Raw genomic sequence first — 22,878 nt, 5'->3', positions numbered from 1 at the left:
TCCGGAAAACGAGCCATATGTCCTTACAGCCGCAGCTCACGCTCATGGACCATACTGGATCTCTTCGTGACCTCAACATCTTCACCACAAACAAACACAGACAAGACAGCAGCATCCAAGATGTCAATGAAAGCCTGGATCTTGGTATTGACCCAGGAAATCCGTAATCACAGTGGCTCCACCTCCTCATTCAGCGCCTGGAGGACCCCCGTAAGAATATCCAGTGTCTCCGCAAAGATGACTGCATCATCTGCGAAATCAAGGTCAGAGATCTTGACCCTCCCAAACGATGCACCGCAGTCTGACCTCTCCAACATCCTCCCCAGAATCCAGTCCATACAAGCGCTGAAGAGTGTGGGAGCCAGTACACACCCCTGCCGAACTCCAGTAACAACTGGAAATAAGTCAGAGATGGAGCCGAACGCTTTGCAGAGATCAACATAGGCTTTGAATTGGTGATTCAACTGTATGTTTCAAATAAGTCATCCACAAACACAAGGAGAGGGATAAATAAATACAAACAAGTGTGGACGGGCACATTTATCTGGAAGCACGATGTAAAAGGACAGACATTCAAATAAATTGGTTGATCGGTCATGGCAGAGTCAGTCATACCTGACGGGTCTTTGCAGACGTCTCAACATACGGGATGTTGTACGAGCGTGCTAGGTCCTGCGCTTGCCTGCTATCCACGGTGCGTGCTGGGAGATCACACTTGTTCCCAACTAGTACCATTGGTACATCATCGGAGTCCTTCACACGCTTTATTTGCTCCCTGTGCAAAACATACACACAGGTGCACACATTGACAGCTAAGAAATGTTAAAAACTCACAATATACCAATTTTAAAAGGGGAAAACATAGAAATTACAACCAACGTGTGCCAATAAGAATTCGAACGGCACTCATTAGACTAGAGCACGTACCTCCAGGCTGAACAGTTTACATTTTGTATCCACCGATAGGCCAGATCTGGATCCGGACTTGTACCAAAATCTAATCGCTTGTGCTCGTCACTTACCCAACTCATCCACCAAGTTTTGTCATAATCCGTTGATAATGTTTTGCAATATCTTGCTATGTATAGTTTTTGGCCCCATCTCTCAATTGTGAAGAATCACTTAAAATATAGTATTCGGAACCGGATCTTCAACAAAATCTAATCAAATCATAAGATTCAACAAAATCTTATCACCCACACAACCTGTCCATCAAGTTTAGTCTGAATCCGTTCATAATTTTTGAGATATCCTGTTCACAGACAAACAGGGATGAAAACACAACTTCCGTACACCTTCAGTGGCGGAGATAACAAGTTGTCTAAACTTGGATCCACGTAGTCAACTTAAGAACAAGACCGAAAGTCTAACAGCGGCGTAGCCGGTCCTGTTTAATATTTTCGTTGAAGATGATAGTATGACCTGGGTGGAGATACTATTTCGCAAATAATGTAAGTATTAAATTATTTTGAAGTACTCTAAGTCTCTAATCTGTCTGTCACCATGGAAACAAAGAGATTACATTGAGACACTGGTTTATTACTCCCGCTAGGGAGTAATGCATTCGATCGTGTCTGTCCGTGTGTGTGTGTGTGTGTGTGTGTTTGTGAACAAGATATCTGGAAAAGTTCTGAACGGATTTGGATGAAAGTTTTTGGGATGATTGCCCTTGGGATAAGGAAGAATTGATTCGTTTTTGGTGAAGCTCAGGATATTATTCCGGATCCAGGAATTTTTTGAAGGATTGTTTACCTTTGGAAGATAGGGCTCATTTTTTTTTACATTATCTTCTATATATTCTATATTTAACATTGTGATATGAAAATCGTTTTCATATTTGTTGTAAATGTAGTTTAAACTCGTGGTTATGCGTTAGAGCGGTGTATTTTTTTTAGCAGCGTCGGCTTCAATGTTCATTTTTTTTTTTCTAATAAAGACATACTCTGTCATTTTAAAACCACCAAAGTGTGTATTATGTTTCCCCGTTTCATAAAATGTATCGTTTGATACGTATAATGCTTTAAAACTGTTTTTTGTTTTTGTTTTGTTTTTACCTCAGAAGAGATATCAACATTTGATTTACCTCAGCAAATGTCAATCGCGGTGTCAGTATTTGATGAACTTATAAAGACTTAGGTGACTTATAGGTGTGACCAGCATATGCACGGGATTCTTCCCAGAAGAATGAGTGGTCGCATTAGCTTGCACGACTTAAAATGAGCGAGTTTTGTTTTGACGTTTGGGCCAGTTTTACATGTTGTATCCCTAAGGAATGAAACGAACGTTTTCCTGGCTTACAATTTTATTTGAAGTCACACATGCCTCAAAATACACTCACTTATATGGAATTGAACGCTGAATCCGAAAATGTAAGTGAAGTTGCCTTGTTTTTTTTTAAACATTATCTTCTATATATTCATTCATTCATATCTGTGCAGTGTCTGTCTTGTATCTATATATTCATTCATATCTGTCTGTCATTTTCCGGTTCCTTGGGTTCGGTTGTAACTTGTATATCCTGTGGCTGCTGTGCTATCATCAAAGATGAGTTTCTCCTGATCGTTTTTGTTGAAATTCTACTGCTTATTTAGCTGTGTATGTGTTTACTGTGTGTGTGCTTCTATTTCGATTTTGTTTTAAAGTTCGTCCATTTTTGTATTTTGTATTCGTCGGATTTTTCGTAATGTGTTTTTTGTGGCCTGAACCGCAATCCTCTTCCCTCATTAGTCGTAGTTTGTCCACGAGCGTCCTTTCTCTGTACTACCTCTTATTCTTACCCCTTACTTCCTCCGAACTCTTACCCTTTGTTTAATGTCTTAAATACAAAAAACAACAATTTCCTTCTCACCTCCCCCACCTGTGACCATGTGTCGCCCCTCCCATTGTCTTTCCTCCGTGTCTCCATATTTCCCAGCCGATTCCGCATTTTTCCCCATCCTGTTCATGAAGTAATTCACCATACCTTCCTTCATACCCCTTCACGATCTTTCAACCTTTCTCCTTTTTTTTTTTTACTCAAATCTGTTTTCATCTAACCTTCAAAAAAATAAAACAATATTAATAAAGAAAATAAAAAGACGCCCTTCCCCCCGTCCGAACAAAGTGCTTATACACCTCCCTCACCACCTGGCTTGTTAATCTCCTATTCTTCTGTTCCTCCTGAACCTGTTCTGCATTTCATAATCCCCATTAGACTCCCCACCCTCATTTCTTTGAATACCCAGACTATTTGACTTGAAAATCTCAAGAAGCCCAGTTTGTAACAAATGTTTGATTTTCATTAATTGATCAAAACTTTCAAAACTCCCAATTCTCCCCCCTCACCTCTCCCCTTCAAATCTCCCCCTTCGCTCCTCCCATCTCTTTCAATTTCCTCCATCTCCTCCAATCTTCTACTCCCTTCTGCCCCCCCACCCCCTCATAATTCTCCTCACTCTGCCTCACCCCGTTACCAACTAGCCTTTTGTCCTCCTCATCCTGCGCTCTCTCCTTGCTCTTCTACAATCTCCGACACACTGTCAACTGCTCTTCCTACCTCCTCCTCTGCCTAATTTTACCCTACCCCTCCCCTCTCCTGTTTCCGATCTCTCTATACAGGTTGCTTCTCACAAACCAGACTTAATCTGCTTAACATAAACCTTCCTCCTTCAAGACGTCTCTGACTCCTTGGTATTCCTCCCTGGCTACTCCCTCCTCCGGTATGATAGACCTGAGCCTCGTCCTGGTGGCGGAGTTGCTTTCTTTATCAAAAACTCTTCCTCGCTCTCCATGTACTGCTCTTCCACCTCCCAAACCCCACGAGTACCTCTGGCTACGGCTTCCCCCTCCGCTCCCACCTTTTCTTTATATATGTGTTGTACCCACCATACACTAATGACTTCATTTACACCTCACTGTTCCACAACATGGACCAACTTCTATCCGCTCATCCCAACTCTCTCTGCCTCATTTGTGGCGATTTCAACTGTCATCATGCCAGCTGGATGGGTGTGGGTACTTCTTGCACCAGCTATGGCGCATCTGCAAAGGCATTCTGCGATTAATTGGAACTAACACAATCTGTCAATTTCCCGACCCGGTTCTCAGTCAAAGGAGCATCATCTCTTCTCGACTTGGTTATGACTAACTTCCCTGAAAATGTCAGCTGTTCTTCTTCTGCTCCAATCGGTTCATCTGATAATTTGCTTGTTAAAGTTGACATCTCTCTGGTAAATCTCAGGGAGCCTCCTCAGAACCCACGAGCCTGGCATTTCATTCAGACCGACTGGCATGATCTTCAAGCAGCCCTCAAACATCTGGACTGGTCTACCATCTCTACTGCCTCTGACATCAACTCATCCTGCGAATTCTTCCAAAGAAATTAGCTCTCTCTCATGCACAGTTTTACCCCATCTCATCTTCAGTTATCATACCCTTCCTCATGTCCATGGTACACTGAATATTGTGGTGAGGTATTTGTCCTGACCCAATTTGCCTTCGCCACCTGGAAGGCAAATCCACCTGAAGGTAATCTCAGTTCCTTTCACAAAGCTCGGAACAAGTGTGTGTTTACCCCCAGGAGTGCCAGGAAACAATATCTCTCTACTCTCAAGACTGAACTCAAACCTGTCTCCCTCCTCCAAATCCTGGTGGCATCTAGTCAAATATGTTTCTGGTGTTTGTTCCCCTTGCATCCCCTCCCTTACCGCAAACGGCTGCACAGCTGACACCGCACGTGAAAAAGCTGAATGCCTAAACTCTGTGTTTGCCTCAAAATCTTGTGTCCCAAACCCATCTTGCTCTGTACCCACCTTACCAGTCGAACCCAGCTGCTCCTGGACTCTGTGTCCTTCTCTCCTGACAAGGCAGAGAAGTTTCTGTCAAACCTCGACTCTGATTCTGCAACTGAACCAGACAGCATCAGCCCATGGGTACTAGTAAATCCTGCTCTGCCACTCTATCACACTCTCTCTCTGTTCTCTTCACCCTCTTTTTTGCTCAAGGTCATCTGCCATCAGCTTGGAAATCAGCCAACATTACGACTTTACACAAAAAAGGTGCAAAAACAGATCCTTGCAACTACAGACCAATCAGCCTGCGACCAATCATCAGCAAGGTCTTGGAATCCATCATTGCTTCTGATGTTATATCCTTCCTCTTCTCCAATGGCTTGATCTATGATCATCAATTAGGTTTCAGACCAGGTCATTCTACTCTGGACATGCTGCTTCTGCTGTCTCAACAATGGATGGAAGTCCTCAATGCTAAACAGGAAGTCAGAGCCATCTCCCTAAACATATATTGTGACCTTGATAGTCTGGCATCCTGCCCTACTCTCCAAACTCCTCATGGTATCCATGGAAATCTCCATGCTTGGCTGGCGAGTTACTCTCCTGTCATAATCAATGTGTGGCTCTAAATAGAATTCTCTCATCTTGTCTTCCTGCCCAGGCCAGCGTTCCTCAAGGCAGTGTTCTGGGCCTTGTGCTTTTTCTGGTCATCATTAATGATCTCTCCGACTCTGGAGAATCCTCTCCATCTCTTTGCTGATGACTCCACTCTCTGCCATTCTACATCTCAACCCTCAGATCGGTAGCCTGCAGCTACTTCACTCCCTGCAGACCTGGACAAAATCACAAACTGGTCAAACAAGTAGAACATGTCTTTCAATCCTGACAAATCTCACACACTCACTATGTCTCTCTGAAAAGACTTTCTGGAAAACCCTCCCATCTACTTTCTTAACAAAACCTCTCGAGTAAGTTCTGTCACTCTCATCATCTGCCATGGGTCTCATTATCTGCCATGATCTTTCCTTGGAAAACCACATTTCCAAGCTGGCCTCCAAAGCCAGTCGCCGACTGGGCATCCTCTGTTGTGCGAAGTCCTTTCTTGGCACTACTGAGCTTCTCACCACATCCAAAGCTTTCATCCGCAGCTTAATGGAGTACTGCATTCCCCTCTGGGCTGGTCGTCCTGGCTCACACCTAGCTCAGCGTCACGCTGTAGAATCAAAAGCTTTTAGAATCATTGGAATCTCCTGTGATGAAGCTGATTCTGAGGACCTTTCACTCGCTCACTGCAGACAGGTTGGTGGTCTTTCTGTCTTCTACTGACTCCTCTCCGGCCTAGCTCCCCCTGAATCTAACGGGGGTAGAAAAGATCTGTGCTCTGTCCCCCCTAATATTCCTGCAGGACACACAAGATCTGCCAGCAACCCTTTTCTGGCGGAACTACCAAAATCAAGACTCTCTGCTCACCTTCACTCTTTCATTCCTCTTTTCTCCCACCTCTGGAACAAACTCCCACACTCTCTTCAATCCCACTCCTCCCTCCAGGTCTTCAAAACAGCTGTTCACCACCATCTCTTCCCTTCCCCCATCCAAAACCTTGATCTTTTCTACCCCCATCAATTCACCCCAGATCCACTTTTCTGAAATACCGACGTCTTTCCTGGAAGTCCTAGCTGTGTCCATGTGGTTTTTTTTTTACCTCTCCCACCCCCCACCCCCTTTCCCACACCTCCTCCTACAAGCCCTCTCTCTCCCACAGATCTCCCAATGTCCCTTTTCTCCACTGTTGTTGTGCTTCCCTCTCTCTCCTGCTCTTGTCTCCTGCTCCCTTTATTTCCACTTCTTTATTTCTTTACTTTTTTATTTATTTGTGTTTAATGTTTTTTGTGTTTAATGTGTTAGCTCTTACACAAGCCTTGACTTTGTATCCAAAAAAAAAAAAAAAAAAAAAAAAAAAAAAAAAATTGTCTTGCCTTGTGTTGTCACTGAACTACTCCCTCAAACTTTTGTGAAATCATACTATTCCAACTTGACCCACGGCGGGAGTATGCGCTCTACTGAGTGGTGTTCTAGTTCAATATGTTTCGAGTCAACAATGAACCAACCATACACCGCTTCAATCCAGTAACTTTGCAGTCACGGAAAAGGGATTGCAGTGTTATGATGACAATATTATTATTATTATTGTCGTGCGAATCCCTCCGGTTAACACTAGGGACCGTGGAAGACCAGAACAGCTTTAATGGAGGCGACGACCAAACGCGGATTTTGCTATGAAACGTGGAGAGGAAGAAGTGAAGAGGAAGAAGCGGGAGCGCATAAATGTGGAAGGCGAACGAACTCAACCGGACACAAGATTTGTGGGGAATGGAAAATAATACAATGGTTTACTGTAATGGAAGGTAGGGACAGGAAAGCACGATACGAAATCAAAGTCCTAAATTTGGATCCCACACACCAGACTTCAAATACGCCACACAGGAAGATGAATAACCAAAAGAAAAACGTTCGTTATGTAATGTAAATGCAATGTAGTGTGCAGTCTTATCTGTCCGTATTCTTGCAGTGTAACACGGCCCCGCTCGGCCCCGCTCGCGTGCCACCAGGCCCCGCTCCAAGCCTCTTGCCGCTCACGAGGTCCGTGCACCAAGCACCACGCGTCCAATGCACCAAAAGCACCACGCGTCCAACGCAGGCCAGCGAGCTCCACACGAGGTCGATCTCCAACACGAGCACGAACTCAGAACCAAGAAGAACGGCAAAAAGGGGAGAGGGCGCAAGTGCGACTGCACGCTATGAGCCAAGTCCAAGTGCCGAGCACCGCTCAAAGCCAAGCCCAAGTTCGCTCTCCCTCCGAGCCAAGCGCGTCCTTTTTACAACCTTGCCGCGGTGACGTCAGCCTTGGCGCGCCACCCAATCAGCACCTTCCACCGGACCTTCCAGCGTCGCGCCTCTCGTGCTCGTTGGCTGGAGGTCCGCGCCTACCGCGCTGCCCATCACTCGTTCTCTGTAGCGTGGTCATAGCGCATGGCACTCGATGTGGCTAGGCCTGTCGGAGGTGTAACTGGCGGCGGCCATCATCGGCGGTGTCCTGACCCGGTTTCCTTTTGCCCGTTCTCTTCCGAAGTCCTTGTCAGGGAAGGGAATTATTTAATGTTGCGCTAGGGACCTAACTAAGTGTCTACAGGTGTGCATTGCCATAAGGGACAAAGGTTTGATGACCAGGTTTGACACACAGGGGCGTTACCTTTAAATCCCTACTCTATCTAACACTCGAACATCCTGGTATGTCCACAGGTATACGTCTTAACCGAAAACCGCCTAACAGAAATTACAAGGTAGATTCCCTATCGCGACAGTCGAATACCTACCTACACAGATCTACCTGGCTCTAGATATTGCTTTACCCCCAGACATAACATTATTATTATTATTATCATTATTATTATTATTATTACAAAAACGATAATACTGTATTAAGAAACCTGGACTAATTTGTCCGAAGCGGCCTGAAGATGAGGCATGAAGCCTAAGGCCTATATGTACTGTGTAAATGGAAGAACCATAACGCCGATGCTTTTGATACTTGATGGTCATTTTAACAATCGGTTTGTTTGTGTTTCACACTTTCACTGAATGAAAGACACAAACTTTTAATGGTCCATTGTGGATGAAAAGCAATATTTTTTTGGAATCATGATAGACGATAGAATTCCTCTTTTTAAAGAAAATAAAAAGTGGATGCAAGGAAACTGAGACTTGTAAAGGTCGTTTGAATTGCGTAAAATGTATCGCCAAACTTACTAAGGATTTATAGGAATAAATGTCTCGTTTCCCAAACCCAAACGTGTCTTGGATATCAAACTGCCATACCAAAGAATGAATCGTGGGGCTCGTCCGAAGAGTTCAATATCAAAATGGTTATGGCAAGAATCATGTCCAAACACTAATGACGCCCATCATGAAGCATGGGTGCCTCTGCTGTTTAACGATGAAAAGAGCGGCACTTAAACACACATGCAGGTCAAGAATCTGCACGAGATAATAACAATCAATCAATTGGTACATCTTCTTCTTTTCCGCTCCGAAAATTATCTTGCAATTGACATCTCAATCGATGTACGTACAAAATGAAAGAAAGAAGGCAGGATGTAGTTCAGCTGCTGTAAGAGCTTCAATTTGGATTTGATCAACGGTGGGGTCTGACTCAATGTTTTTTTAAATTTAACATAAATAAAAGTCTCTGTTTAAATCCCAGCTGGAGATGCTGCATCTTGGAGCAGAGCACAAGTACTCTTTTTTACGTGGGGATGTAAAGTCAGCGGTCTTTGTTTGCATTTAGAATGTGGACTTGAAAGATCTGTGTCATTCAAAATGAGTCGGCCACTCTGTGCTGGTACCATTAACGAATTAATAACTGCTTACCTCAGCTGTGTAATTAACATTACCCACTGTAGGTTGGCAGGCTTGGATGTGGGTATTTCCCGATTGACCGAAATAACTGCGATTCTTGAATGCCATGATTGTGGCTAAAAACCTTAAGTAAGATGGACCCATAATGGTCTTTGCCCGTGCACCTTACATCTCTCATTTCTCACAAATATTTCAAACAGCAATAACAACTCACAAGGGGAGAATGGGGGTGAATGAAAAATGATGAAAGCGTGAGTGCAAAACTCTGGGCAGGGAGTCCTGGCTGCGTTCTTCACGTCCTCCGATGGCAAAGCTACAAGAACACAAGTCTGATTGTGCGTTTGAAGCGCCCCCTACTTGTCTGTTCGAACATAACTTAGAGATGTATTTTTTATATTTTCAGCAATTTCATTTTGAGTTTGGGCCATCTGCATGTTATGTACATACAGTAGAGACAGAGTTAAATAAATTTGCAATTTTGTGAATATCTTAAAAAGTCTATCCAATAAGAGAGTTGTCTGTCTGTATCACCATTTTTTCTCAGATGGCTGAATGGATCTTTGGCAAACTTTCAGAGGTTCATCAGTGAGTGTCAGGGGAGTGTTTTTAAACCAAAAAAGACAAAAAGAAAAAAAACCTGGATTATTTATTTATTTATTATTATTATTATTTTTAAATCGCTGTATAGTGCCAAAGCTTTTGTTTTACAACCCCACAAAAAAGTGGAAAAATAACAAACAAGTACATGCATTCAAAGTACACCGCCCCCATGCCAAATAAATAAATATCCTCCAGCGCGGCATTGCCAGGGCGCCTATGGTGCCCGGCGATACCACCATGCAGCTCATAGAGACTGTATTGGGAGGGAGAGGTGTACAATAATTGATTAATTGCATAATTAAAATAAATAAATAATGATCATAAAATATTTTCTTAATAAATTGGCTAATACAAATAGCATACCTAAACCACCAGTGCTTCATCCAAAGCTGTAACTTTTTGAAAATTAATTAAATAAGGCATTAATCGGGGAAAAATTAAATAATTAATTAATCAATAAATAATTAATCGATTAACTGATTAATCAATGAATCAAAAATATCCTTTATAGCCACATCACTTGGTCACTGTCGTGTCCAAATATCAGCTTCCTAGCTCAAAAGGTGCCTGAGATATTGCCCAGATGAGAAAGAAAATAAATAAATGATTATGAAAAAAAATAAAAAAATAAACCTTTAATTAAATAATTAATCAATTGCCTAATAGAATACCTAAACCACCACTGTTTCATCCAAATCTGTAACCTAATTTTTATTTTTTTATTACTCAAGTCATTAATTAAATAATTACATAATTAATCGATTAATTGAATAATCAATTTTTTTTTTTTTTTTTTGTTTTGTATACTGAATCGAGGCTCGTGAAAGAGCTAACATTTATTTCACAAACAAATCAACCAGACAAACAAAATATACAAAAGAGGGAGCGGAAGCCAAGATGGGGAGAGAAGGGGAAGCACACAACCACAACATTTGAGAGCAGGGAGAAGTGTGGGAGGGAGAGGGCTTGGGGGCAGGAGGCGTGGGAAGGGGAGGGGGGGGGGGGCGGGAAGAGGTATAAAACACATGGGGACCGAAATTAGCGGGGGTAGAAAAGATCAAGGTTTTGGATGGGGGAGGATAAGAGATGGTGGTGAACAGCTGTTTTAAAGACCTGGAGGGTAGAGTGGGATTGAAGAGAGTGAGGGAGTTTGTTCCAGAGGCGGGAGAAAAGAGGAATGAAGGAGTGAAGGTGAGCAGAAAGTCTTGATTTTGGCAGTTTAACCATAAGAGGGTTGCAGGCAGATCTTGTGCGACCTGTAGGAATATTTGGGGGACAGAGCCCAGAGAGGGCTGGGGGGGCAAGGCCAGAGAGGAGTCGGTAGAAGACGGAAAGACCACCAACCTGCCTGCGGTGAGTGAGTGAAAGGCCCTTGGAGTTAGCTTCATCGCGGGAGATTCCAATGATTCTGAACGCTTTGGTTTCAACAGCGTGAAGACGGGCTAGGTGTGAGGCAGGAGCACCAGACCAGAGGGGAGAGCAGTATTCCATAGAGCTGCGGATGAAAGCCTTGTATGTGGTGAGGAGCTCAGGTGTGTCAAGGAAGGACTTCACACGACGGAGGATGCCCAGTCGGCGACTGGCTTTGGAGGCCAGATTTGAAATGTGGTTTTCCCAGGAAAGATCATGGCAAATAGTGAGACCCAAAAGCTTGAGTGACAGAACTTCTTGGAGAGGATTATTCAGAAAGTGGATGGGAGGGTTTTCCAGTCGGTCTTTTCGGAGAGACATCGTAAGAGTGTGAGATTTATCAGGATTGAAATATCAAAAATAGCCTTTATAGCCAAATCACTTGGTCATTGTCGTGTCCAATTGTCGTATCCCAAAGCCTGGTGTTGGCTTAGCGGTTAGGGTGCCGGCTTTGGATCCTAGGATCCTGGGTTCGAATCCCGATCGATCGCTGAATTAACGCCAGGGGGGTTGACTCAGCCTGTCATCCTTCCGAGGTCGGCAAATTGAGTACCAGCTTGCTGGGATGAATGATCACGGTGTGTACCCCGATTTAGAATAGGTACACCGTATCCCTGCACATCATAAGAGGCGACCAAGGGTTGGCGTAAGGAAGGGCATCCGGCCATAAAAACATTGCCTCAAACAGGGAACAATGATTGTCATGGAGCGTGGAGCCCGCAAGGCTAACCCCTGCTCCAGCGGGGAAAATGGCCTTAAAACGATCATTCATATTGTCATGTCCAAACATCAGCTTCCTAGCTCAAAAGGTGCCTGAGATAATGCCCAGAAGAGAAAGGAAATAAATAAGTCCTTAATTAATAGGTAATAAATAACTAATCAATTAATTGATCACAAAACAAAAAATAGAGTTTTTGCCAAAGCACTTGTTTCCTATTGTGCCGAAATTTCAGCTTACTAGCTCAAAGGATGGCTGAGATATCACCCGGCCAACCAAGAAAACAAACAAACAAACAAAGAAGAAGACGTCATGCAGAGCACGATAATTGCAAAATCCACCCCTCACTCCTCCCCCCCCCCCCCCCCCATTCAAAAGTATGCCATTGATCCATCAAATTGTCCATTTCATCCAGATTTAAATTGACGATCTCGATCAAAGCTCGGATTTCATCGGATGAAAAGTGACGATTTTTCAAATGAAAATTGATGATTTTAGAAGATTCACCTTGAGTTGACCTTTGACCTTTTGGCCTCAAAAATAGTTGTTTTTCCAATTTAGTGACAATGTGCAAATGCTGTTCAATTTGCAAGTAAATGGGATTTAAAATGGTGATTTTAGAAATTTGACCTCCAGGTGACCTTTGACCTCGAAATCAATAGGCTTCTCAATTGTGACTACCTCTACAACTTGGTGAAGTTTCGTGACGATCGGTTTAGAATTGTGACCTGTAGGCCGTTGACAAACGGACAAACAGACAAACGACAAACGCACCGACCAATATACTTGAAAAATCTTCGATTTTGCAAGTAACAAGAAAACGTCATGCGTAGCACGATACTTGCAAAATACGCCCTCCCCCAAAAGTTTACCATTGATACAGCAAATTGGCCATTTCATGAAGATTTAAATTTACAATCTTGATCAAAGCTCGGGTCAACAGGATGAAAAGTGACGATTTTAGAAATTTGGCCCATGTTGACCTTTTGGCCTATGTTGACCTCAAGAACACTTGGTGGTTGAAGTCAGTGACCAGATATGCAAGTCCTCTTCAAATTTCAAGTCAATTGGATGAAAATTGAGGATTTTAGAAATTTGGCCTATGTTGACCATTTGGCCTATGTTGACCTCAAAAATACTTGGTGGTTGAATTCAGTGACCAGATATGCAAGTGGTCTTCAAATTTCAAGTCAATTGGATGAAAATTTAGGATTTTAGAAATTTGGCCTATGTTGACCTTTTGGCCTAAGTTGAATTCAAGAACACTTGGTGGTTGAATTCAGTGACCAGATATGCAAGTCCTCTTCAAATTTCAAGTCAATTGGATGAAAATTGAGGATTTTAGAAATTTGGCCTATGTTGACCTTTTGGCCTATGTTCACCTAAAATATAATTTGTGGTTGAATTCAGTGACGAGATATGCAAGTCCTTTTCAAATTTCAAGTCAATTGGATGAAATTTGAGGATTTTAGAAATTTGGCCTATGTTGACCATTTGGCCTATGTTGACCTCAAGAATACTTGGTGGTTGAATTCAGTGACCAGATGTGCAAGTCCTCTCCAAATTTCAAGTCAATTGGATGAAAATTGAGGATTTTAGAAATTTGGCCTATGTTGACCATTTGGCCTATGTTGACCTCAAAAATTATTGGTGGTTGAATTCAATGACCAGATATGCAAGTGGTCTTCAAATTTCAAGTCAATCGGATGAAAATTGAGGATTTTAGAAATTTAGCAAAGTTGGTAACCTTTGGCCTATGTTGACCTTTTGACCTATTGACCCCAAAAACAATAGGCTTCTGGCATTTGACCAACTCTACCACTTGGTGAAGTTTGGTGAATATCGGTTGAAAATTGTGACCTGTAGGCCGGTGACAAACTAACAGAGTCACAAACACAACCGACCAATATACTTGAAAAATCTTTGATTTTGCAAGTAACAAGAAAGAAACCGGAGTGAAAACCGAGTACTCCCTTTCAGCGCGCATCATTGCCGGGCCCCAAACAGTGCCCGGCGATGACGTCATGCAGCGACTGGAGATGGCATTGGAAAGGTGCGGTGTGCAATATAGAAAATTTCATTTCTTCACAATGCCGACAGGATAATAGCACTGGGCAACCCCGGGTACCCCTACTAGTGCTCACATAAATCGAGCAGAATTGATAGTGCTATAGTTCAAAACCTCAAGGTATCCATCCATTCACCTGTACTGGTGAATATCCTCAAAAGACTTGGTGTTGTTAATGGCAAAGACGCAAAGGAAGCCTTCGCCAGTGCGCATGTATTGGTCGCGCATGGCACTGTACTCTTCCTGACCAGCTGTGTCCAGGATATCCAGCAGGCATGTTTCGCTGTCTATGACCACCTGCTTCCTATACGAGTCCTACGACGGGGCAGACACAGCAACCAAGCACACACGTTTCAATAAGAAGAACCGCTGTACAGCACCAGGAAACATTCCCAAAATAGCATCTTCTGCAATTTATTGTTCATATGGAAACTAATAAGAAAAACAGAAGTTCTCATTGGATGGTTAAACACAGAGGACAAGCATCGTCTCCCGTATTTGCTTGGAGTTTCACATAATCATTAAAACCCTGAATACACCAGTCACTCGATGCTCAAAACCACACATCAGAAATTAACGATTGGTATGAAACCCTCCATTCCAGATTGTTGAGAAATGCCGATGCCGATTTGTTGGTTCCAAATCATCTTAAATTTCTAAAGTTTGAAACCTTACTGCAATGCTGAAACAGATGTTACAATCCCACCACCTGCTGATCACGTGGTGCCGAGTCATTGACTGCTGTCAGCCAAACACCAATATCGTCATTAGGTTTGCAGCTGGCCTATAGATCCAGCAGAAGAGCATTTGGGCTAAGACACTTCCTGTTTCAACAACATTGCAGACATTACAACTACTGCTGTATTCTTATTTTGAGCAAAACCAGACATCTCTTGCCAAGTCATCAGAGAACCTGCAAGGTCTAACGAGGGGTTCCTTCCTTTTTGCTCAGATTCAGGGATGCTGCTCATCACCTGCACGTTAGCATCAGGCCCTGACTTCTGTACTTCAAGTTTCTTTGTGTCGTCCCCTTTTATTACAGTTGAAGAGCTTTATAAAACTTTATCAACTCTCCGAAAAATTGTAAATTTATTCCAGGACTTGTGGAACCTTTTCGTTACCATCATCGTTTTACAGCCTTTTCCATGCTTGCATGTGTAAGCCGCGATTCACCTAATGGCTGCTTGCTTTCCAGGCTGCACAATCCGTTGCTACCCCTCTTGTTAGTCCTTTAACTCTGAGATCATCTCTCAGCAACTCATCCCATGTTTTCCTTGGACGGCCTCTAGCTCTCTTTCCATTTACATTCATATTTATACACCACTTCACACAGCTGCCCTCTCCATCATTTCCACGTGTCCAAACCACCTCAACCTACCCATGGAAGACCCAGAACAGAATAGAAGGCAAAACACCAACAGCAGAGTAGAAGTGATAATGAGAGTGAAATCACGCGAGGGGGAGAAGGACACACAGAGATGAACAAGCTGCACAAAGCCGAATGAATCACAGGAAGAAAAGAGGAACAGGAAAGTGGGATGAAATAGGATTATCTAAAAGCTCTCATTTTAAAGGTGATATTGAAGCACGCGGTGCTACGCGCGTGACTTGCTACCAAGGAGGAAGCGGACAACGTGGTAAGTTTATAGTTCTTTATTCCAAAGAGGTCACTGTAGCACTCACGCGCTCCGGGCTTCACGCCCGGTGTATATCCTGAGGCCACGCCTACCCCTCGGGCGTGGCCGCCGCCCACTTGGTGCGCGAAATGATGTCACCACGTCAGTGCGCTTTCGTGTATGCCACACGTGCCTCCCCAGAATTCCCGCGCACCTGGAGGGCCAGTTTGCGGGGCAAACGGATGACCCGGCCGAAGCGCCCTCTGGTGACCGGCGGCGTCAGGGGTGCAAGGATGCCATGTGGGATGCCCCCGGCTGTACCCGGACCGGGGGGCGGCGTGCCTGCGGTGCTGGGCGGTGCCGGGGGTCCGCCCGCAGGGGGGCGGCCCCAACGAGGGGGCCGAGCCGCCGGCGGTGGGTGGTCCACGTCGAGGTGGGCCGGCTTGAGGCGGTCTATGGAGACCTGGTCAGGAGTGCCGCCGATGTCCAGGGTGAAATGTTTCACCCCGGTCTCCAGCACGCGGAAAGGCCCGTCGTACGGGGGCCGCAGTGGTGTCCGGTGGGCGTCGTGCCGGACGAAGACGTACTCCGCGGTGCGGAGCTCCGGGGCGACGTGTGTAGGAGGGTGCCCGTGGTGCGCCGTCGGCACCAGGGCGAACCTCCGGGCGGTCTCCTGCAGCGCAGAACACTCCTGCGCCGCAGACCAAGGTGCCGTGGGGTCAGGGAGGAACTCGCCCAGCACCCGCAGCGGTTGTCCAAAGACCAACTCCGCCGCGGATGCACGCAGGTCCTCCTTGGGCGCCGTCCGGAGGCCCAGCAGGACCCAGGGGAGCCTGTCGACCCAGCCGCCGTCGCGGAGGGTGGCCCGGAGCGCGGCCTTCAACGAGCGGTGGAATCGCTCGCACAGGCCGTTGGCCTGGGGGTGGTAGGCCGTGGTTCGGTGCAGCTGGACCCCGAGCCCCCGCGCGACTGCGGCCCAGAGCTCCGAGGTGAACTGGGGGCCGCGGTCGGACGAGATGTCCGAGGGGGCGCCGAACCGGGCGACCCAGGTGGCGATGAACGCCTGCGCGACGTCTGCCGCCGTCGTCGCCGCCAAAGGCACGGCCTCCGGCCACCGGGTGGTGCGGTCCACCATGGTAAGGACATGGGTGAAACCCCGCGAGGGGGCAGAGGTCCCACCAGGTCCACGTGCACGTGGTCGAACCGACGTTCCGGCACCGTAAACGGGGCCAAGGGGGCCTGGGTGTGCCGGTGCACCTTCGCGCGCTGGCACGCGAGGCACGTCCTGGTCCAGTCGCGGACGGCCTTCCGGAGGCCATGCCAGACAAACTCGTCGGCGACCAACCTCTGGGAGGCCTTCGTGCCCGGGTGGGACAGGCCGTGGATGGCGTCAAAAACCTGGCGCTGCCAGCCTGCGGGCACGATGGGGCGAGGCCGCCCGAGGGAGACGTCGCAAACGAGGGCCGTGCCCGTGCCGTCGAAGGGCACCTCGGTGACGCAGAGGCCCGTGACGGCGGTCCGCAAGGCCTGGACCCCGGGGTCGGCGGCCTGGTCCGCCGCCATCCGGGCATAGTCGATGCCAAGGTGGACTGCGTGGGCGACGGCCCGGGAAAGGCAGTCGGCCACCGGGTTGTCCTTTCCCGCGTCGTGTCGGATGTCCGTCATGTACTCGGGCACGGCCGCAAGGTGACGCTGTTGCCGGGCCGACCACGGCTCGGCGATCTTGCCCATCGCGAAAACCAGCGGCTTGTGGTCGACGAAGGCCGTGAACGCACGGCCCTCGAGCAGATGGCGGAAGTGCCTGACCGCCAGGTGGAGCCCGAGCAACTCGCGGTCGAAGGTACTGTACCGGCGTTCGGGTGGGCGAAGCTGCCGGCTGAAGAACGCCAGCGGTTGCCAAGCACCACGCACCCATTGCTCATGCACCGCGCCCACCGCATAGTCCGAGGCGTCGGTGGTGAGGGCGATCGGTGCATCGGGCGCCGGGTGGGCGAGCATGGTGGCGTCGTTGGCAAAGGCGAGCTTCGCCCCCGAGAACGCCGCGTCCATCTGCTCGGTCCAGGTAACATCACCGTTGCCCGGCTTCCCTTGAAGGGCCTCGTGTAAGGGGCGCAGGAGCTGGGCGATGCGGGGTAGGAACCGATGGTAAAAGTTTACCATGCCCAGGAACTCCTGGAGCCCCCTGATCGTGCGGGGGTGCGGAAACCCCTTCACCGCCTCCACCTTGGCCGGTAGGGGGACGGCCCCGTGCCTGGTGACGCGTTGCCCCAAAAAGTCGATTTCGGCGACGCCGAACCGGCACTTGGCGGGGTTCACGATCAGGCCGTGCTGGCCCAGACATTCGAAGAGCGTGCGGAGGTGACGAGGATGTCCAAGCCGCGCAAGACGCTGTCCATGAGGCGCTGGAACGCCTGAGCCGCATTTTTCAGACCGAAGGGCATCCGAAGAAATTCGAAAAGCCCGAATGGCGTGATGACAGCCGTCTTCGGGATGTCCTCCGGCCTGACAGGGACCTGATGGTAGCCGCGTACGAGGTCCACCTTTGAAAAGAAGGACATCCCCGCCAACCGGGCGTAGAAGTCCTGGATGTGGGGGACGGGGTAGCGGTCGGGGGTGGTGGCGTCGTTGAGGCGCCGGTAGTCCCCGCACGGTCGCCATCCCCCGCCGGGCTTGGGCACGATGTGGAGCGGGGACGCCCACGCGCTCTCGGAGCGCCGCACGATGCCGAGCCACTCCAGCGTAGCGAACTCCGCTTTAGCTACGGCGAGCTTCGTCGGCTCGAGGCGGCGTGCCCGGGCGTAGACCGGTGGCCCGGCGGTGGGGATGTGATGTTCCACCCCGTGCTTGACGGTCCCCGCCGAGAAGGTGGGCCGCGTGAGGGCCGGGAAACCCGCGAGGAGGCGGGCGAATTCGTCTGCTGCCGGAAGCGTACAGATGAACCTGGCCGGAACGGAACCGCTCAGCAAGCCGCTAGGCGAGCTGCTCAACGAGGCGGGCAGCGCACACGTGAGCGAGCTGAACGTCTCGGCCTGGACAAGCCTTCTGCGCTTTACATCGACCAGTAAGCCATTAGCACATAAGAAGTCCGTGCCGAGCAGTGCCATGGGCACGTCGGCCGTTACGAACGACCAACGGAAAACCTGACCTCCGAACCGCAGGGAGAGACAGCGTTTTCCGTACGTGCGTTTAGACGTACCATTGGCCGCAAGCAGCGCGGGACCTCGGCCCGCAATGTGCTTGTCGGACGTACCGGCAGGAACGACACTCATCTGCGCCCCCGTGTCGCACAGGTAACGGCGCCCGGACAAGGTGTCCGTTATATACAGAAGGCTGTTTGAATTGCCGACGCTCACCGTTTCCACCGAGCGCCGGCTCGCCCGTTTCCCGACCCGCCGAATGAGCACGGCGGGCGACACTGCCGAGCCTCGTGGCCGAACTTGGAGTGGAAGAAACACCAGGCGGGCAGCTGCGGCGTCGGAGGCCGCGGTTTTCTTCGCGGCGGCGGCGGTGGTGGTGGGCGGGGCGTGACGGCGGACACGAGGTGCGGTGCATCGGGGAAAGCCTCGGGAGCCTCGGGATCGGCAACCGCGCCAAGACTCGCCTGCGTGTCCAAAGCCGCGTAGTATTTGTCGGCCTCAGCAGCGAGTGCACGGGGTTCCGTTAACGCGGAACCAGCCAAAGCGAGGCGGACTCGTGCTGGCAGCTGGCGTCGAAACAACGCCCGGAATAGAGCGTTCGGGGTTTCGTCGCCCATGAGCGCCAGCATATGGTCCATACGGACCGACGGTGGCATGTCCCCGATCTCGGGGAGGTCCAAGAGGCGATCGGCCCGTGCGTCCACCGTAAGGCCGAACGTGGCGAGGAGGAGACGCTTGACCGCCTCGTACTTGCCGTCGGCAGGTGGATCCCTTAGGACCGATACGACGCGGGTGGCCATGCCGGGCCCGAGGGCGGCGACCACGTGGCAGTACATGGTCTCGTCCACCGTGATGCCTCGAAGTCGGAACTGGGCTTCCGCCTGCAGGAACCAAACTTCGGCTTGTGACTCCCAGAATTCGGGGAGCTTGATGGAGACCGCGTTGGTAGCCATTGTTGCGGCGGTTTCGGGTAGTCAGCGACGGCTGACTCGAATGTCGGAGGTCACCATTGAAGCACGCGGTGCTACGCGCGTGACTTGCTACCAAGGAGGAAGCGGACAACGCGGTAAGTTTATAGTTCTTTATTCCAAAGAGGTCATTGTAGCACTCGCGTGCTCCGGGCTGCGCGCCCGGTGTATATCCTGAGGCCACGCCTACCCCTCGGGCGTGGCCGCCGCCCACTTGGTGCGCGGAATGATGTCACCACACCAGTGCGCTTTCGTGTACGCCACAATATATATATATATATATATATATATATATACGTACACACACACACACACACACACACACACACACACACACACACACACACACACACACACACACACACACACACACACACACACACACACACACACACACACACACACAACAACAACAACAACAACAACAACAACAACAACAGGCATTTTAAGGCCATTTTCCCTGCAAGAGCGGGGGTTAGCCTATATACTCGTATATATAACTAGCCGAAAGCACCCGGCATTGCCCGGATTCTTTTTGAATAAATTTACAACTATAATTCAGCTTTTACTCGCGGCCGTAGAAGATTGACTACTATAATTCAGCTCAGCTTTTAATTGTGAAATGGGCCCAGCCCGGCCGATGCGGCCTCGACCTGCCTTGCCACCTAGCCTATAACCTTTCCGGGGCCCATCCCGACATTTTGGGTTCTTTTTGAATGAATTTACTACTATAATTCAGCTTTTACTCGCGGCCGTAGAAGATTGACGACTATAATTCAGCTCAGCTTTTAATTGCGAAATGGGCCCAGCCCGGCCGATGCGGCCTCAACCTGCCTCGCCATCTAGCCAATAACCTTCCTGGGGCCCGTCCCGACATTTTTGGTGCTTTTTGAATGCATTTACTACTATAATTCAGCTTTTACTCGCGGCCGTAGAAGATTGACTACTGTAATTCAGCTCAGCTTTTAATTGCGAAATGGGCCCGGCCCGGCCGAGGTGGGCCTCGACCGGTCTCGCCACCTAGCCAAAACCTTCCCGGGACCCGTCCCGACACTTTTTCTATTAGAGGTTTCCTCCTATCTTTCACCGTTCAGGAGATTAGCTTGCGCAGACAAACAAACAAACAAACAAAAACTTTCTTTTATATATATAGATAGATAACAACAATATACGATGTGCAGAATTTTCCAAACAGACATCCGTGAATGTAAATGAATGTCCGATTGTGTGAAATTCAGCAAATCTGACATTTTGCAGGTAGCAGTTAATCCTTCACACTTCATAATTCCAGACAAAAAGCCAGCATTAACAAATCATCACTTCCATCATGAGCCTCTTCACTTTGTAACACTTTTACATTATAAAATGCTCATTATAATGCCTTTGTAAAGGTCAGTGCCAACAAGCAAATGCAAGAATGGTGGGGAGGGAAGGGGGGGGGGGGGGTTCCAACCTACAGCACACACTCTCTTTCTCTTCAGCCTACAATAAGATATAATTAAATTAATAAATTGGTAAAAGCAGCAATTTTTCTTAGAGATGCATCTTTCACATCCATGGAATAAAACATTTATTTTCAAACATGTGTTGGCCTGTTTGGTCACTTGGTGCTCCCATCTGAGCACAGCTATTAGGTGAAGACCCCAGGTTCTAACCAAAGTGATGTGTCAAGTTGTTAATTGTCTAGTAATATCTTTGTAATCCCCAAAAAGGCACACCAGAGGGTTTTTTTGGGATCCAGGCTCACGGAGGAGCTAAACCACAGAGGGCAGCAGGTTCACAGGCTGACAAGAGCATCAGAAGGCAAATGGGAGACTAATATCGCAAAAGAGTGGATGAGTAGTAGAAATGAAAGGTGCAGGAGATGGAGGGGGTCAGCCAGGTTAGAAAGGATAAGGGATTGGTATGGGAGAAAGCAGGAAGTGACAATGGGGGAGCAGTCGTCTTGTGCCCCTTCCTTCAGTCCGTCACAACAGATAAAGAGTCAGTTCCACAAGTGAGAATAGAGGAATGCATGAGTGGAAATGTCTCAGCGTAGAATTGGGGAGGCTATCCAGATATGGGATTCTGGAAGAAAGCATGCCAACTGGAATATTGCGTGGCTGAGGAAGGATGGAGATGCATGAGGGTGGGAGAAGTGCAACCCAGAAGTGAGATGATAGAAAACGACCAACCAGCCAGCAGTGGGTAAGAGCAAATTTTGGGACTCGACCTCCAGTCAATATATGCCAATAGCATGGAGAACCACGGACTCCATTGTCTCCAGAGGTACAACATGGGAAGTAGCTACACCAGCCTTGAATGGGAATGCATACTCCATGACACTTGGAAAGAAGGCCTTATACAATGGAATAAGCTCTGAGTAGCACAGAACGGGTTTGGCTCTGCAGGGAATATCAAGGCATTGTCAAGCCATAGAAGCCAGTGTTGTGATGTGGTTTTCCCCAAGACAAGTTGTGACAGAATGTGAGGCCTAAGAGCTCCAGGGAATGCACCTTCTCCAGGGGTTGGCTAGCAAAGTAGACCAGAGGGTTTTGAAGGCTGATCTTGTGGAGAAAGAGAAAAAGAGAGAAAGAGAGAAAGAGAGAAAGAGAGAAAAAGAAAAAGAGAGAAAGAGAGAAAGAGGAAAAAGAGAGAAAGAGAGAAAGAGAGAGAAAGAGAGAGAAAGAGAGAGAGAAAGAGAGAGAGAGAGAGAGAGAGAGAGAAAGAGAGAAAGAGAGAAAGAGAGAAAGAGAGAAAGAGAGAGAAAGAGAGAGAAAGAGAGAGAAAGAGAGAGAAAGAGAGAGAAAGAGAGAGAAAGAGAGAGAGAAAGAGAGAGAGAGAGAAAGAGAGAGAAAGAGAGAGAAAGAGAGAGAAAGAGAGAGAAAGAGAGAGAAAGAGAGAAAAAGAGAGAGAAAGAGAGAGAGAGACTGACTGTTTCTTCCTTTTATTACAAGAGTACAGAAAATCAGTTATGTTCAGTCATAAAGAAACAAAACACAATAAAAATGGTCTCAAGGAAAAGTTATTATCAAATCATCATCATCAAGTGTGCATATGACATCATTAAAAACCCACTTTTCTTTAAAACATGTTAAATTCTTGTTCATTTTTTAAAACCGGTATTCTAGCTTTAGTCTTGCATTTACAAGAGCCTTAAGGGTGAGCAGTACATCATATGACGAGTCAGAAGCGTT

General features: G+C 47.6%; 1 protein-coding gene across 2 annotated transcripts in view; it reads right to left on the bottom strand.

The window, feature by feature from the left end:
* The window catches only part of HRAS (HRas proto-oncogene, GTPase), a 51,216-nt gene that overhangs the window by 6,328 nt on the left and 22,010 nt on the right, over positions 1–22,878 (bottom strand). For both annotated transcript variants that reach the window (XM_068124046.2, XM_068124048.2), the window contains 2 exons: positions 14,118–14,296; positions 616–775 (listed from right to left, as the gene is read on the bottom strand). In XM_068124046.2, coding sequence (XP_067980147.1) covers positions 616–775; positions 14,118–14,296 — 339 coding nt within the window. The remainder of the gene's footprint in view (positions 1–615; positions 776–14,117; positions 14,297–22,878) is intronic.

The sequence above is a fragment of the Myxine glutinosa genome, chromosome 8 (genome assembly GCF_964187855.1).
Source record: "Myxine glutinosa chromosome 8, kmMyxGlut1.1, whole genome shotgun sequence".
Classification (NCBI taxonomy): Eukaryota; Metazoa; Chordata; class Myxini; order Myxiniformes; family Myxinidae; genus Myxine; species Myxine glutinosa.
Note: the sequence above shows the minus strand (reverse complement) of the source record. Positions and strands in the feature narration are given on the sequence as shown.